At 47.2% G+C, this 16,812-nt stretch overlaps 1 protein-coding gene across 2 annotated transcripts in view; it reads right to left on the reverse strand.

Moving 5' to 3' along the window:
- Nucleotides 1-12,320, reverse strand: part of LOC147632912 (uncharacterized) — a 38,952-nt gene extending 26,632 nt beyond the window's left edge. Inside the window, exon 1 of one of the 2 annotated variants that reach the window (XM_086805895.1) lies at nt 11,909-12,320. In XM_086805895.1, the coding sequence (XP_086662021.1) occupies nt 11,909-12,119 (211 nt within the window). In that variant the 5' untranslated portion in view covers nt 12,120-12,320. The remainder of the gene's footprint in view (nt 1-11,908) is intronic. The other variant, XM_086805896.1, reaches the window with a different exon arrangement.
- Between the last annotated feature and the right edge of the window lie 4,492 nt (nt 12,321-16,812).

Below are 16,812 nucleotides of genomic sequence, written 5' to 3' on the forward strand. Positions count from 1 at the left end.
CTTTACATCACTTTGAATTTGAATAAAGAAATACCGAAAGGGGCGCCAAGCTTTGGGGCCAACACGTGTCGTTCTCATTTCAGATTTGGGGCACTCTAGCTCCAATTAAATTTGTTTTTATATTTGGACTACAAGTGGAAGGGTGACTGCTAGTCTACCGCACTTTGGTTTCTACTAGAGGCCGGTTTCACTAGACATACAGCGCCACAGAGAGACATCATTACAGGCTGAGACAGCTCCACAGGGGGGACGACAGACACAGATTACTACATTTTTTCAGAGACCCATCCCACTCCCAGCCCCTACACGGCAGGGAATTACTCTCCAGAGAGCAGAGACACTCAGAGCCCGCAGGAAACAGAGGACACCTGGCTTTCGGACACCACGCCTATACCAGAGAGAGAGATGACAGAGATCAGAGCTCAGTTTCACAGAGAGGGTGCGGAGCGATTGGCTCGCTTCAGAGCACACCCAGGCATGTTCTTCAGGGAGCTGTGGACACCCCCTTCATTGATGTATACCATTTTATACCCGCAGTATGGTACAGGATGGAGCTAGCTAGGTTGCATATCATGATTGTATACTCCATGCATATAGCTTTGCATTCTCCTAGTAGTAGAGCTCCATCTCCTCCCCCACTCATTGTACTTATTGCACACCCAGATTCAGCTTTTTAGTTCAGTACTTTTTCATTTTGTTGGGATGACAGAGGATACCCCATACAGGTACACCGATTTGTCTCATAGGCCGAGTTCAGTCTTTTGGAAGACGTTAATAAAATCTTTCTTTCTTTCTTTCTTTCTGCCCTCCCCCCCGTTTCTCTCTCCTGCACATCTCTCCCTCCCCTCCTCCCCGCCTGTGCGCCCTCTTGCCTGCCTGCACCCCGCCTTTTGTCCCCTCCATCTCTCTCTCTCTCTCCTTCTTTCCCTCTCCCCCTTCCTTCATCCTCCCCCTTTCCCTGCCTGTGAACCCCAATCACCATCCCTGGGCCCTAATGGGAGCTTGAACCCCCCACCCTATTTCATCCATTTCTTCTCTCTCTCCCACATATTTACCTGCTCCTTTCAAACATTCCCTCCCTCTACAATGGGAGGGTCTGTAGATGACAAAATCAGCCAGCTTGATCATATCCTTAGGGATCTTATCAAGGACCAGAAGAAGACATTGGACAGCACCATCACCGCCATCAAGAAGGACTTATTGACGCGCATGGGGAAGCTGGAGGCCGAAGAGGAAATATGGAAGGAAGAGAAGCTTACCATGCAAGAGGAGTGGCAGAAGGAAAAGCTCGCCATGCAAGAGGAAATCAACCTTTTGAAGGGCGAAGTGGCATCCTTACGCGATCGTCCACGAGAGACTCTTGAGGTGGACAAAGAGGCAATCAAAGAAGAGATCACGAAAACCCTCACCCACACAATCGAGGGGAAAATGGAGGCGGCCCACGAAGGATGGGTAGAAGTGATGAAGAAGAACATCAAAAAGGAGGTGCAAGAAGATGTACAAGTGATGAAGAAGAACATTAAGAAGGGGGTACAAGAAGATGTACACATGATGCAGTCTACTCTTGATGAAGAGAAGATGCGACGGATCCGGCGCCTCAACATCCGAGTCACAGGGATACTCCTCCACACTCGAGATTGACAGGCGGAACCTATGTACCAAGCTGGGACTAAAGGAGGATGAGCCGCTCCCATTCACTAGAGTATGGAGGACAACCCCAAAGGACTCCACCAAAGGCAAGGCCTTAGTGCTACAGTTCCCGGACGAGGAGAGTAGGATGAGCTTTATGAGAAGACGGGCTATCTTGAGGAGCTTGCCAGGGGACCCCATCTACTTCGATGATGACCTCACATGAATGCAGCTGGAGCACAGAAGATTATGCATGCCGAAGATCAAGGCGGCACGCAAAGAAGGGAAGAAGGCACATTATAGGGATGGTCACATCTACATTGATGGGAAGAGGGTCGAATAGCGCCATCTGGCCTATGAGACACGGAGGAAACAACATAAAGACAAAGAGATACACATAGCAGTCTGGAACTATAATGGAGTCCTATGGACACATCCAGGGAGACTTGAGGAGGTGATGGAGGGCCGGGATATCATCTTGATGACAGAGACACATGAGAGCCCGGAGAGGGGCTTACCACGGGTTGAGGGTTATCAGTGGGAGTCAGCTCACCGACAGGGGATGAGATAGGCCACCTCCCGAGGTTCAGGAGGTGTTGCAGCGCTTTTCAGACATGGGTTACATGAGCATGTTCGAGTCATAGCACGAGACTCGGAGGCGAGATACATGTGGATTAGCTTACGCCTCTCGGAGACCAAATGGATTTATATCGCCCTTTGCTACTTTCCTCCGAAGGGGTCGCGGTTTGCCACCACCGAGGAGCCGGGTGGAGGAGAGGCTAGTGAGTCTCCATACTCTGTCTTATCTGAGGAGATCTTACACTATTCGACACTGGGAGAAGTCTTCTTGATGGGGGACTTCAATGCACGGACTCAGAGCAGACAGTGCGAGATCTATGACTTTGAGGATCCCTTGATACTAGAGCCGCTAGCTACAGAGGATACAGGGACCACTCGGATCTCCGCTGACGGAGGAGCTGACAGCACTGGATATGGGCAACATTTGCTGGAGCTTGGGGCCCGACACCATCTCGTTATTTATAACGGGATGACTGAGTGGCCAGATTCAGGTGGGTTGACTTGCTTTTCAGTGGGGGGCGGCAGCAATACAGTGGACTATGTGATGGGATCCCGGGAGGCAGTAGATATGGTGTCTCACTTCACCGTACCACCATGCCCCATTGGGGAGGATCATACATACCTATCCCTCACTTTCAGGAGCTTACTGGAGACCCACCCACCCATCATACAGTCACCATGCACTATTTTCCACTTCACTCAGGACCTAGCCGATGTGTACGACTATCATGTTCATGATCAGCTATTTGCCTTAGACCCATCGGCACCCATGGCTATGCTCACCTCCCAGCTCTCACATGTACTGCACTCCGCAGCCGCGAGGAGTTTCCCATACCACATACAGACAGGACAGCCACCTACATATGGGAGCATGCCCCAGAACCGATGGTATGATGATGAGTGCAGAAACCTTTTCCGCAGCCTCCGAGTGCAGAGGACTCGCGGGGAGATCACCCAGAGACAGGCAGGCAGGAGGATGCATACTCACCCACCGTAAGCGGCGAGCTTATGAGGAGGCTCAGTACTGGAGTCTGGGACACATCACATGCTCATGAGCAGAGATGCTGCTGCTGCTTGGAGGAGACTCAGAGAGCCCCATCCTCTCACACCTATTACCAATCCTCAAACCTGGCAGACATATGCAGAGAGACTCTATGATGTGCCTGCACAGCCCCCTATACCACAGCCCACAGAGCCATGCTCCACAGTCTCCACCTTCTTCACCCCACCTATGGTTAGGAGGGCCATATGCCGACTCCAACATGGACGGGCGACAGATCATACAGGATTACAGGGAGAGCATCTCATCTATGCTATTGATACATTGGCACCATTTCTTGCTCATCTCTTCAACATAGCTCTGTCTCAGAGGGGTTTCCGGCTGAGTGGACGATGCACACTATTGTGCCGATCCATAAAGCGGGAGATGTACTAGACCCCGGGAACTACAGGACCATCATGATTGGCCATATCTTGGCCAAACTATACGAGGCAATTTTGAAGGCAGAGCTGAGCACTCATGCAGAGGTTGGGGGATTGAGAGCAGCAGGCCAAGCAGGCTTCCGACTAGCCTTCTCGACCATCGACCACATTTTTACATTGAGGTGCTTGATTGATCAGGCCAAGGCACGAAGGCAACAGCTCTATTGTTGCTTTGTAGATTTCCGCAAGGCATTTGATACTGTGCCCAAAGAGCGCCTCTTTCGGCAACTACAAACACTAGGCATACCTTCAGACATGATGTGGGGTATATACAGGCTACATGAGCAGGTCTTTGGGAGAGTCCGATGCCCAGGAGGCTTGTCCGACACAGTTGCTAGCACCATTGGTGTGAAGCAGGGGTGCCCGCTCTCCCCCACGCTCTTTGGGCTCTATATTGATAAGGTGGTCGATTACATCACACAGGGAGGAGGCTCTGGGGTTGAGCTATCAGGTATTACTGTCCATGTTATGCTTTATGCTGATGACATCGTCTTGGTATCTGACACGCAGGTTGGGCTTCAAAGACACCTTGTGGCTCTTGATGACTTCTGCGCACAGCAGGGTCTCATAGTGAACCTTGGGAAAACCAAGGTTATGATCTTCCACACCTCACCCGCAGTCAGGAGCCACACTACTCACATTAGCAGGAGGGCGGGTCGAGGTGGTGAGCTCTTATGTTAACCTTGGCATCACATTTACTAGCTCAGCTGGACGCTTCTCCATGGCTCAGGCAGTCCGAGACAGAGTGACCCGGGGGTATGCAGCTCTTGCTGGCCTTGAGCGTCAGTGTCATCCGGCACATTTTCAGAAACCCCGCACGAAGGGGTGGCTCTTTGATACATTAGTGACACTAGCCTTGATGTATGCAGCAACGGTTTGGGCACCAGGGCTTGCAGCCTCCACATGGGTACAGCTGGAGAGACCACACATCTTGATGCTCTCGAGGATGATACACAGCAAACCATCCGTCCCGTTGCTGCACCACCTATGGCAGTGGAGGCATTGTTCCAGACAATCTCCTTTATATACAGGATGAGGGAGATGCCCACGGAGAGATTATCCCGCCGAGCTTTTGAGGCATCCAAACAGCTGGCCGAGGCTGGACACACTCGATCTTGGTATGCACAGATGCTACAGTGGTTCTCACATCATGGGATAGACATTGAGCGGTTGCCACCTTTTACGTATGATTAGTCTGCTCCACGGGGTTACCTCTCTCTCAATGAGAGGAACAGAGTGATGAGACAGGACATATGGCAGCGCTACATACAAGAGACATGGATAGCACCAGAGAGCCCACTACCACCGAAGATGCTATATTACAGAGACCACTTTATGAGCATCTCAGGGGATGGGTTTATACAGCGACCGCGGTACATGGATGTATACATGCCCCACAGCTCTCGCATTGCTATTGGACAGCTACGAGTCTCATCACATCAGCTAGAGATAGAGGCTGGGAGAGCGGCACGGGTTCCCAGAGCTGAGCGGATATGCAGATTGTTATTTCATTGTGGTTGGTGTTCCATGGCCAAAGTTGGAGGACAAGGAGCTTTTACCCTCTACTCGGAAAGAACGGGAGGCTCAAGCACAGTTGTGTAGATCGTGTCAATGCCCGTGTGCGTTCTATTCATCTTCCTTAATTGCACACCACAGGTGATTAATCATATCAAACATATGACGCTGGCCAGAGGGATTTGGCAACATTTAGCTTCTCTGTATAATAGGGTAATCACCCATGAAGCGAATTTCCTTGGAAGTGCAGATGTGGGTGATGAATCCTACAAAGTCTTCGACGATGCGGGAGCACATCAACAAGTTGCAGGCTCTTCAATAGGAGGTTCTTCAGTCTAGGAAGGAGATATCTTCAGAGGACATGGCCATCACCTTGCTGTCTCATCTGACCTCTCAATATTCAGCTTTTTACGCCTCTTTGATCACCAATGAGAGGCTCAGCACCATCACATGGAAGGAGCTTGTGCCTATGGTCTTGGACCAGAAAGAGCATTTTACGAACCCTCCACACCGCGGAGATTTTGAGGCTGTGACTGGCCAGCAGTCGAAAGGCCGCAATAAGGGCAAAGGGAAGTCTTCACAAGAGAAGTCTTCTAAGCAAGAGCCCAACTTGGATCGTAACGCCTTGAAGGCAGAGAGGACATGTAACAATTGTGGCAAGAAAGGCCACTATTGGAAGAAATGTCCTAAGCGGAGCACCGAGAAGGGTCCAGATTCCTAGCAGTAACCGTGAAGACTCCAGCTTTTGTGCACTTGGAGATTATGGACACAAATGCTTCATCTTCTTCGAGTAAGGAGGCAGTTGGTTTCACCGCCAAGGATACTCGGGAGTGGATTCTCAATAGTGGTGCTTCCAAGCACATGACTCCTTCTCGAGAGTTACTACAGGATCTTAAACGACAATCAGGCCGCATTTTCATTGGCGACAATTCCACTATACCAATTCACACTGAGAGCAGGATGGAGATCATTCCCGATGGCAAAGGGGAAAGCATTTCTCTCGTGTTCTTTACGTCTCAACAATTGGTTTTCATCTATTGTCAGTGCATGAGGTGTCACCAGCCTGGACATTTCCCAGTCTGAAAGGAGTCTGGTGGACTCCAGGATGTTTAAATATTTGAAAAGTACAAGCTTTGGGAATGGGGGATTATCCTAGAATACAAAGGACCACACTCCTAAAATTTAGGAGAGTTGCTATTTTTAGCCTGACTCCGATGGAAATTCTGTTCGCGTCATTACATCTGGAATTGAGCAGATACCAAGAGTTGGCAAAGTGCCTATGACATAATGTCTACTACTTGTTATATTTTTAGAGCTAAAGATTATGGGAGAATCCATCTCTTAGATTGGGACATGTGGCAAGAAAGTGGATCAAAGTGAGACAAGTGGCCTGACACTTGTTAGAAAATGGATCAAAGTGAGACAAGTGGGCTCACACTTGTCACTTCAGCTATTGTGTGGCTCTCCACTTGTCATTGTAGCCTTCTCTTGCCATTTTAGCTCATGGGAGGCCCAAATCTATAAATTGGAGCCCTCTCTCTTCATTAATAGAGGCTCTCTTGCTGCACACTAGCCTCTACCACCGTTGAAGGCTTCCCTAATGATGGCTACTCTCTTTCTCTCTCTCTTGAAGGCTGCCCATGAAGAATACCGACTCTTGGGGACTGTTTTGGAGGCTTCCATCGCGAAGAAATACTGAAGGCAAGGGTATTCAATCATTTATTATGATTTCTAGCCATTGTATGTGTGTTGTACCAGCCACCGTACTTGCTGTACCTGCTGTACCAACCACCGTACCGGCTGTACCAGCCACTATACTTGCTGTACCAGCCACTATACCTGCTGTACTAGCATTTGTACTTGCTGTACTTGCTGTACCAGCCACTGTACCGACTGTACCAGCCATTGTACCTGCTGTACCGTGTGTAGCAGAAATGCGTATAAAACACCAGGTTATCTATGCCTGCGAGTGATTGTTTTCAGGACTCCTTGTTTAGCCGCCCTGTATAGTATTTCTCTTGACCTAAGTGCTCTTCAAGATGTTGCTACCTTGCTTGGTAGAACATAGAGCCAATGGTAGAGAATATGGGCACTGAAGTCGGGCCGGGCGTCAAGGCAGCTCCTTGGTAATCTACATCAACATACCATTGTTTTCTAAATATGGGCACTGAATTTCATATGCATTGGCATGGAGGATTTGGCAATGGATGCCCGTGAAGCTATGTATTGAATTTCTCCAATAGTAATACAATTTCCTCAAGGGAGGGATCGGCTGTTTTTTCTTATTGTGTCTCTTGTAAGCCCACCTCTCATCCAAGGTGTGTGGTCAGAGTACCAACACGGAGTGCAAGTGGTAAAGTGGACATGACGGGACTTATGTCTATGCCAAGGGTCATGTGGACCGATGTCTTGTTGGCAGGAGACTTATTTTGTTCCGCCCATTTACTTGGGACATGGATTATGATATCTGGACTTATGGGACTGATTTGTCTCGCCCATTTACTTGGGACATGGATTATGCTATCTGGACTTATGGGACTGTTTTGTCTCACCCATTTATCTTGGGACATGATTTTGATATTGGTATTATGGAGACTTATTTAGTCTCGCCCATTTCTTTGGGACATGGATTCTTCAGTTATATTGAATTTTTTGAGACTGTCTCGTCTCGCCCAATCGATGGGACATGATTATATCTTGAATATATGGCTTGAAGCTTAAAGTTGCGGACAACTTTTAAGAAGTTGGGGAGGATGTCACCAACCTGGACATTTCCCAGTCTGAAAGGAGTCTGGTGGACTCCAGGATGTTTAAATATTTGAAAAGTACAAGCTTTGGGAATGGGGGATTATCCTAGAATACAAAGGACCACACTCCTAAAATTTAGGAGAGTTGCTATTTTTGGCCTGACTCCGATGGAAATTCTGTTCGCGTCATTACATCTGGAATTGAGCAGATACCAAGAGTTGGCAAAGTGCCTATGACAGAATGTCTACTAGTTGTTATATTTTTAGAGCTAAAGATTATGGGAGAATCCATCTCTTAGATTGGGACATGTGGCAAGAAAGTGGATCAAAGTGAGACAAGTGGCCTGACACTTGTTAGAAAATGGATCAAAGTGAGACAAGTGGGCTCACACTTGTCACTTCAGCTATTGTGTGGCTCTCCACTTGTCATTGTAACCTTCTCTTGCCATTTTAGCTCATGGGAGGCCCAAATCTATAAATTGGAGCCCTCTCTCTTCATTAAGGCCTGACTCCGATGGAAATTCTGTTCGCGTCATTACATCTGGAATTGAGCAGATACCAAGAGTTGGCAAAGTGCCTATGACAGAATGTCTACTAGTTGTTATATTTTTAGAGCTAAAGATTATGGGAGAATCCATCTCTTAGATTGGGACATGTGGCAAGAAAGTGAATCAAAGTGAGACAAGTGGCCTGACACTTGTTAGAAAATGGATCAAAGTGAGACAAGTGGGCTCACACTTGTCACTTCAGCTATTGTGTGGCTCTCCACTTGTCATTGTAGCCTTCTCTTGCCATTTTAGCTCATGGGAGGCCCAAATCTATAAATTGGAGCCCTCTCTCTTCATTAATAGAGGCTCTCTTGCTGCACACTAGCCTCTACCACCGTTGAAGGCTTCCCTAATGATGGCTACTCTCTTTCTCTCTCTCTTGAAGGCTGCCCATGAAGAATACCGACTGTTGGGGACTGTTTTGGAGGCTTCCATCGCGAAGAAATACTGAAGGCAAGGGTATTCAATCATTTATTATGATTTCTAGCCATTGTATGTGTTGTACCAGCATTTGTACTTGCTGTACCTGCTGTACCAGCCACCGTACCGGCTGTACCAGCCACCGTACTTGCTGTACCTGCTGTACCAGCCACCGTACCGGCTGTACCAGCCACTATACTTGCTATACCAGCCACTATACCTGCTGTACTAGCATTTGTACTTGCTGTACTTGCTGTACCAGCCACTGTACCGACTGTACCAGCCATTGTACCTGCTGTACCGGCTGAATGGAGAGTTGTACTTGCTGTACCAGCTCTATTGCATGAAGAACCGTGGTTTTTGGGGAAGAATCAGTACCCACACGGAGGTATATGGATTATATTGTTGGCTCGGCATTTCTACAGCCTATGTTCCGGCTCAGTTGCCTTGTGTTGGGCTGTGTTATGGCATTTGTATATGGATAATCCGGCATCTCCCGTGGGGAGAGTAAGGCCCTCAAAGCTTGTACATGATATTATTCTCCTTGGGTAATAAAATACTCCAAGGGAGGGGTCGGCCCATTCCGGCCTCTATGTGGTGTCACATGTGCAAGATCCATTTTCAGCATTTGTGGATGTTTTGTCCAGCTTTATATTTTATGCAAAGTGATGATGGATATGTGTTAAGGCTGTGGCCATGTTTAAATGTTTTAATATGCATTGATGGTATCAACAAGTGTGTCAAAGGCCCTAGTCCCCCGGGCACCGCCACTGCGAGTTACATGAGGTTTGCAAGATTGGCTTCCGGGTGGAGTTTGATGAGCATTTTGTTGCTCTTCAGGACAAAGTAACAACCCAGATTGTATGGGAAGGCGGAGTGGAGAATGGGATCTGCAAACTCTCAGCACTCTCTCTTACAAGTTCTTAGTTACGTGATTTGTGGCAGTTTCGTCATGACCACTTGAATGTGGATACGCTACGGCGGCAGGCTTTATGGAACCAGATGGTGGATGGCTTGCTAGGTGTTGGCAGCAATAGGCACGGACATTCCAATTCTTGCGTTCGTCAGTCAGAGGAACCTTTACAGGTGAACTATGCTTTGATGTCTCGTATCATTCGGGACACAGAGCCTAATCCAGTTGAGGAAGCTCTTTCCCAGGGGACTTGTGGGAAAGCCATGCAAGTGGGAAATGGTGACTCGTGGGAGGAGGCATTTGTTGAGCAGCCTTCAAGCTTTGAGGTTCTGAGTTCAAAGGGAGTGGTTTACAAGCTTCGGAAGGCCTTGTATGGTCTTCAGCAAGTTCCCAAGACTTGGCATACCAAAGTTACACTTGATGATCCTTGTGAGCAGGTTGATGCCTCCTTGTATCGAAAGCGGTTTGGTTCATTGATTTGATTGCTGAACACCAGATTGGACTTGAGTTTCCTTGTATCGAAAGCGGTTTGGTTCATTGATTTGATTGCTGAACACCAGATTGGACTTGAGCTTCCTGGTGGGGCTATTGAGCTCATTCATGCAAACGCCTTTAAAGACCCGTTGGGACCCAGGATTGTGGATCTTGCGGGGTATCTGTCGGGTACGAAGGATCTTGGACTCTTCTAAGACACTAGAGAGGGAACGACGGATAGAGTCAAACTCCAAGGTTGGAGTGTCTTAGATTGGGAAGGAGATCCAGACACGAGGAGATCTACATCAGGCTACGGATTTACCCTTGGCTCAGGAGCTATTTCATGGGGCAACAAGAGGCAACCAACTATTGCCTTGTCGTCTACAGAGGTAGAGTACCGGCCTGCTTGTGGTGCTGCTTGCGAGGTTGCGTGGTTGCGGAGATTGCTTGGCAAGATTGTTTTTCCACAGAAGGAACCCACGGTCATCCAGTGCGATAACAAGAGTTGTATAGCTATTGCTCGGAACCCGATCTTCCATGCTCGTACCAAGCACATAGAGATACAATATCACTTTGTTCATGAAAAAGATTTTGGCTGGTGACATCTTGCTTGTTTATTGTTTGACGGAGGACAATTCGGCAGACCTCTTCACGAAGTCTCTACCTCAGGCTATGCTCCGACAACACTCCAGCTCACTGGGGTTGGTTCCACATCCAGGAGCTGAGAGGGGGTGTTAGCAATCATCTCTTGTCTGTCCAGGGAGGGCCTTTGTTGTGGGTGTGCCCGCCCAAGAGCCTTTCTCATTTTTCCCCATTTTTCCATGTTTTCCCTATTTTTTTCTGGTCGTGGGGCAGTTGTGTGCTGGCTGACTTCTACTGTACTGGCCGACTATTGATTTCTTTTGGCCGACTAGTTTTTGCCAGCCGGCTAGCTATTTTGCTGGTCGTGGACATACAGTCTGCTGTCGGCTGTTTTTAGGCTGGCTGACCAACACTAGAGGGTGGTATAAATACCATTCTTGGTCCCCCACTTCCCATTGTATCGGATCTTCGTGTATATAGCAGTTTATACGGCTTCTCTCTCTCTACACTTCTGCGTTTTGTTCTCCACAGCACTTGTCTTATTTTTCCGTTGTGCATTCCGACAGGTTGGCCAGCTCAGGTTCTAGAGTGGCCTCCAACAAAAGAAATCATCTTAAAGACTATTCCTCCCATTTCAGCTGTTCCTTCCTCATATCCTCGTTCAAACTATGCTATGCTTAGTGATGCTGCTTGGAAGACCATCATTCCTTCCTCTCCTCATCGACGTGGCATAAAAGAAGTGATGAATCTTTCTGCAGCCTGAGCACAGTAGCAGAACTTGATGATCCAACTCTTCGCAATGTTGTGGAACCAGCACGACATGTTTAAGGTGATAATTTGCCTCGCACCTTGTGTATGCACACCCTACTAAGAGAACACATGCGATTGTGCATACACACATGCACACATAGATGCATCATGGAATGTTCTACGCATTGCACTAATATTTTGGGCACACGTTAATCAACAAAAGTCTGAACAAAGAGAAGGAAGGGGGGGTGGAAGTGGTTCTCTTTTACCAGGCTCGTAGTCACAGCCTTTCTGGCACAGCAACTGCGGGATTGGGGAGGAGCGGCGGTACGTGGTGTCCTTGCCCTTGAAGAAGGTGAGCGATTCAATGGAAGCCAGGTGCACCGGGTTGCCGTACGGAGTGTAAAGAGCTGGGAGGAGGGTGGGAAGGCAAGCAACAGAAAAAACAACAGCAGCGCGAAAGTCTCGTAACTTTCCCATCGCTCCAATGGATTATATGGCGGGATCGAATTTCAATTTCAAGGTAACAACACTATCCCACGAGGGTGTGCTGCAATAGTGAATAAAGAAAAACACTCTTCTTGGTGGGCTGCAATAGTCAAGAAAGAAGTTGAGGAGTGGACAGAGGTCACCAAAGAGAGAGAGGACACCACATGCGCCCACTATTCATGACACGATTGAGGAGAATAAAAGAAGGGCACTAGATGTGCGGGTGGCTGGGAATTTGCCAAGGCGAACGCCACCATACCATAGAAGGCACACCATATATGGATGCATGGAGAGCAGGTAAGGACACCACACGTGCTCACCCACTATTCCTCAAATTCAAGGACACCACCCAACCAGTAAGCATTCTTGAGCACCCCTCAAAGGTGAGAGAAATTATCTTAGTGAGGATGACCTCACTCCCACATAGGTGGAGCATAGAAAAATGAGCAATCCACAGGTGCTTGAAGCTCGTAAGGCAAGAAAGTGGGCAGTTTATAGAGATGGCAAGGTCATCATCACAGACTGACATCCCACATAGGGACACGCACTCTATGGGACCACACATCTGAGGATGACAGTCTGGAACTGCAATGGGACTTTGTGGTCAGACATTGAGGGATTCAAGGAGACTTTCATAGGACGGGACATCATCTTCTACACAGAGGTGCACCAGAGCCAGGAGAGGGGACTACCACATGTATCGGGATACCAGTGAGAGTCAACTTACCGGGGGGAGACTCGAACAGCAGGAGGGGTGAAGGGATCAGGAGGAGTAGCAGTTTTATTCAGAACACACTTTTACATCGCTCGGTTAGCATAGTCAAGAGGGATGAGGAGGCTCGCTACATGTGGGTTCAGTTAACAAATTACAACCTCCAGATGCATATATGTTGCAATGTGCTATTTCATTCCGGATTCTTCCATGATATGCCCCACAAGAGTAGAGTAAGTCTCCATACATAGCTCTCTCTGAGGATATCACAAGGTTCTTCAGACTAGGCGAGGTCCTCTTACTTGGGGACTTCAATACTAGGACCAAGAGTGAGCAGATACATATATATGATTTTGAGAACCCTAGTAGGTTGTAGGTGATAAACCAAGATGACACTGAGCTACAATGGATCTCATAGGACCATGGAGCCATCACTTTGGAGATGCCTCCTACAGCTTGGCTCACGCCACAGCCTCGCTATCTATAATGGGATGGCAAGATGGCCTGCATCAGGAGGGCTCACTAGTTTTCCACACAACGGGGGCACCATCATCTTATGGAATCTCGCCGGAACTAGCCTCACTAATACCCTACTTGACCATCATCACCATCATCTTAAAGAATCTCGCTGGAACTAGCCTCACTAATACCCTACTTGACCATCCCACTATGTCGGCTAGGTGCCGACCATAGCTACCTCACCTTCACCCTCATCTACACACCACCTACCCCAGCACAGGCATTGCCCATCTCCCACTACACCCATGATTGTGATCTTATTTATGCAAATTAGCTCTACCATCGTCTCTTGGATGTATACTCATCTGCACCCCTCACCACCCTCACCTCATAGCTCACAACAATCATCCATGCATCCGCCACACATCAACAATTTTCCACACACACACCGGTCCAGTGCCAAAGCCCGCTGGTAAGGCTAAGAGATAGCAAAGAGGGAACCACTCACCTCAACATGTCGTGGGGATCTTTCTGATGGCCCAACTCATAACCCTTAAGATCTTCAAGCTTAACACCATCATGGGTAGCTTACCATTCGCCTTCCCCCCGCGAGCGTTGTCACACCCTACGGGCACTACTCCCTTCTCTCACATCAAATCACTCACACACTCACTAGCATATTAGAGAGAAGATTAGAGAGGGGCTTAGCAAGAAGGAAAGCTCAATTACACAATGAGAGTGTCCTTGCATTATAAGAGAAATTGCCTTTTATATATGGCCATAAGTGTTCACATACACTTAAACTATGGCCGAGTAAGCACCCAAAGCTTCTATTTGGCCTATTACTTATACTTCATCTCATAATACATTGATGCATTACAACACTAGGGAGCACATCCTAGCTCACTACCACACGCTCTTGGAGCGGGAAACACCATTAATTATCCATCGAGCCTTTATGGATGCATGTCCAAGTTTAAGATTTGGACACCATTGTTTCATGGCTTGTTTGTTTATGAGTTTGCTATGTCCATCGTTGAGATTTGATGTAGATTACTCATGCTTTAGCATATAATTGGGTGTGGCAAACTTTGTTAACCCTAAAATGGGGTTAACATCCCCCCCCTTCCTAATGTTGATCGCGTCCTCATGATGGGATTGAAAACTTTGTCGAGGGGTAGATGTATGCTTGGTGTTGATAAGTAGTTGTTGCATGTCTTTGATCCTCCATAGGGATGAAGAAGCTAGTTAATACATGAAAATGTTAATAACAGAAGGGATCCTAATGGGGGTATATATGATTGTTCTCTCTCTTTTTTCTTTGTCTTTTATTTTCTATTCTCTCTTTTTTTTTTGCAATCACATACAAGGTTATAATGTTTATCAAGGTTAGCGAGGATTTTATGGTAGCAATGGAAGAAGAGAAGCAGAGGATTGGAGGAGCATTAAAAAGCAAGCCTTATGCGCACATCTTGTTGATTAATGTGTCCCTTGTAGGCTATGAGAGAATTTTGTGTTGACTTGACCTACTTTACTTCCCATGTGCTTTTTATCCACCATTAATAACAATCAGGTGGTCTTTGACCATTGGTAAAGCTGATATACCATGAGGTACAAAAAATTTGACTCTTTAAACGTTAGTTGGGACTGTTTATCGAAACATTTGGAGAGGAATTGAAAGAATGTAGGCGACTTGTGAGATTGTGGAGCCATTTATTATAAAGAGTTAGAGGCAATTTGGAGAAGATCATTAGTTGTTGTTGGTGAGTAAACTTTAAGGAATTCCAGACGATGGGTTGTACCATGGGTCAAGCATACACCCACCATAGTCCTCCCATCCATAAATATACTAAGCATACACCCACCATCCATAAATATACTAAGCAGCTGCTTCCTTGAGTTTTGTTTCTTCTCTCTCTCTCTCTCTCTCTCTCACTTGAGCTTGTGGATGTATGCTTGCGTGGGTTGGTTGATTGTTGGTGCGTGTGCTTTGTTGTAGGGATGGTGATGCTCTTGCTTCTCTCCTCCTCTCCCCTCTCATTGCTCTCTACCAAGTCCCTCTTGTATGCATGAGGTATGAGGTGAAGGTTGAGCTTTCCATAGCTCCCTCCGTCTTACTCTCTACCTAGCCATTGAATCTCTACTTGGGTGACACAAGTAGAGGTGGAGTGAGCCCCTAGCGGCTTCACATCGAGGAGTTAACTCTCATTAGGGTTGGCTAAGTGCAACTCTCCGGACTCGACCCTTGCATGTTTTCTCTCCTCTTCTCTCTCTCTCTCTCCCTCTTATGTGCAAGGTAGAATGTTAGGATTAACATCTCTGGCGCCGCTGCTGGGAAGTGCATTTAGCTTAGGGTCCTCCACTTTGTTTATTTGCTAGAGCTATTGTTTAGCCCGGTTGGAGTGCAAATCCACCGGTTGGTTGTTTGATTTGAGCTTGTTTTGTTTGTTAATGGTGATTCCATGGAGCATTGAAGGTTCATTAGAGCATTGAGATCTTCATCGAGCATGAAAGAAGCAAGTAAGTGCTCAAATATTGCCCTTGACATTCATGCAAAACTTCGATTTCTTGTTCTTTTTTCATCAAGTATGCACCTTAGTTTAATTAACAAATTAATCTTAATTAGTTAGATTTCATTAAGCATTGTAGGCATCAATAGATAGCTTGAGACTAGCTCTAGCTCTCTATTAAAAACTCAAAAATTAGTGGAAAGACACCTGAATTAGCAAGAATCTGAGGGAAGAACCATGCAAAAATCACATTTTGCAAGAAATTTTGAGAAGCAAACCGCCGTTCCCTTTATTACAGGCCACGGCCGTGGCACATGTGCTGGGCCAGTTTCCTTCTCACCTATCAAATCTGGGAGAATCTCAAGCCATAAAGGTGGCAGTTTGCATTGAAAATGAAATATTTGCATTAAATTGGCATAAAGGGCATTCAATTGCATTCAACCCAGGTAGCTACAACTGAATTTGTCAAGAAATATAGTGGGTGGTTGTCAGACCTGCAGCCTTAAAAATCTCTGAATCTGACAGTACCACGGCCGTTTCCTTTGTGCCCCGTGACCGTTCCTCCCCGAACCGTATGGCTGTTCCACTTGTGCCATGCTCGTACCACTTGCCCGGTTTAAAGCGAACGCCTGTACCTTTCATTTTCCACATCCGTACCTTCTCCATTCGAAAGGCGCACGCTCGTTCCTTTGTGAAGCCATGTCCACGTCCTTTAGAAAGTGAACATTTGTGCCATCTGTTCTCTGAGAAGCGTGCGCTTGTTCCCTTTAGCTCTAGAAAGCATACGTCCATACCATCCAAAGCGTACGCTCGTACCATTCCCAAAGAAGAAGAAGAAGGAGACTTTTCACAGGGGGGTTCTGCACAATAGTTCCACATTTCCATGCACCTATGCTTGTTGAAATGTCAAGCTCGTATACAGCTGGAGGATAGCACATGGGTGCTGACAGAGTGACAGTATGGTAGATAGATATCGTGTGGTGTGTTTATGACCGCGTCCAGC

The sequence above is a fragment of the Cibotium barometz genome, chromosome 12 (assembly GCF_041138505.1).
Source record: "Cibotium barometz isolate CiBa-2024 chromosome 12, ASM4113850v1, whole genome shotgun sequence".
Lineage (NCBI taxonomy): Eukaryota > Viridiplantae > Streptophyta > Polypodiopsida > Cyatheales > Cibotiaceae > Cibotium > Cibotium barometz.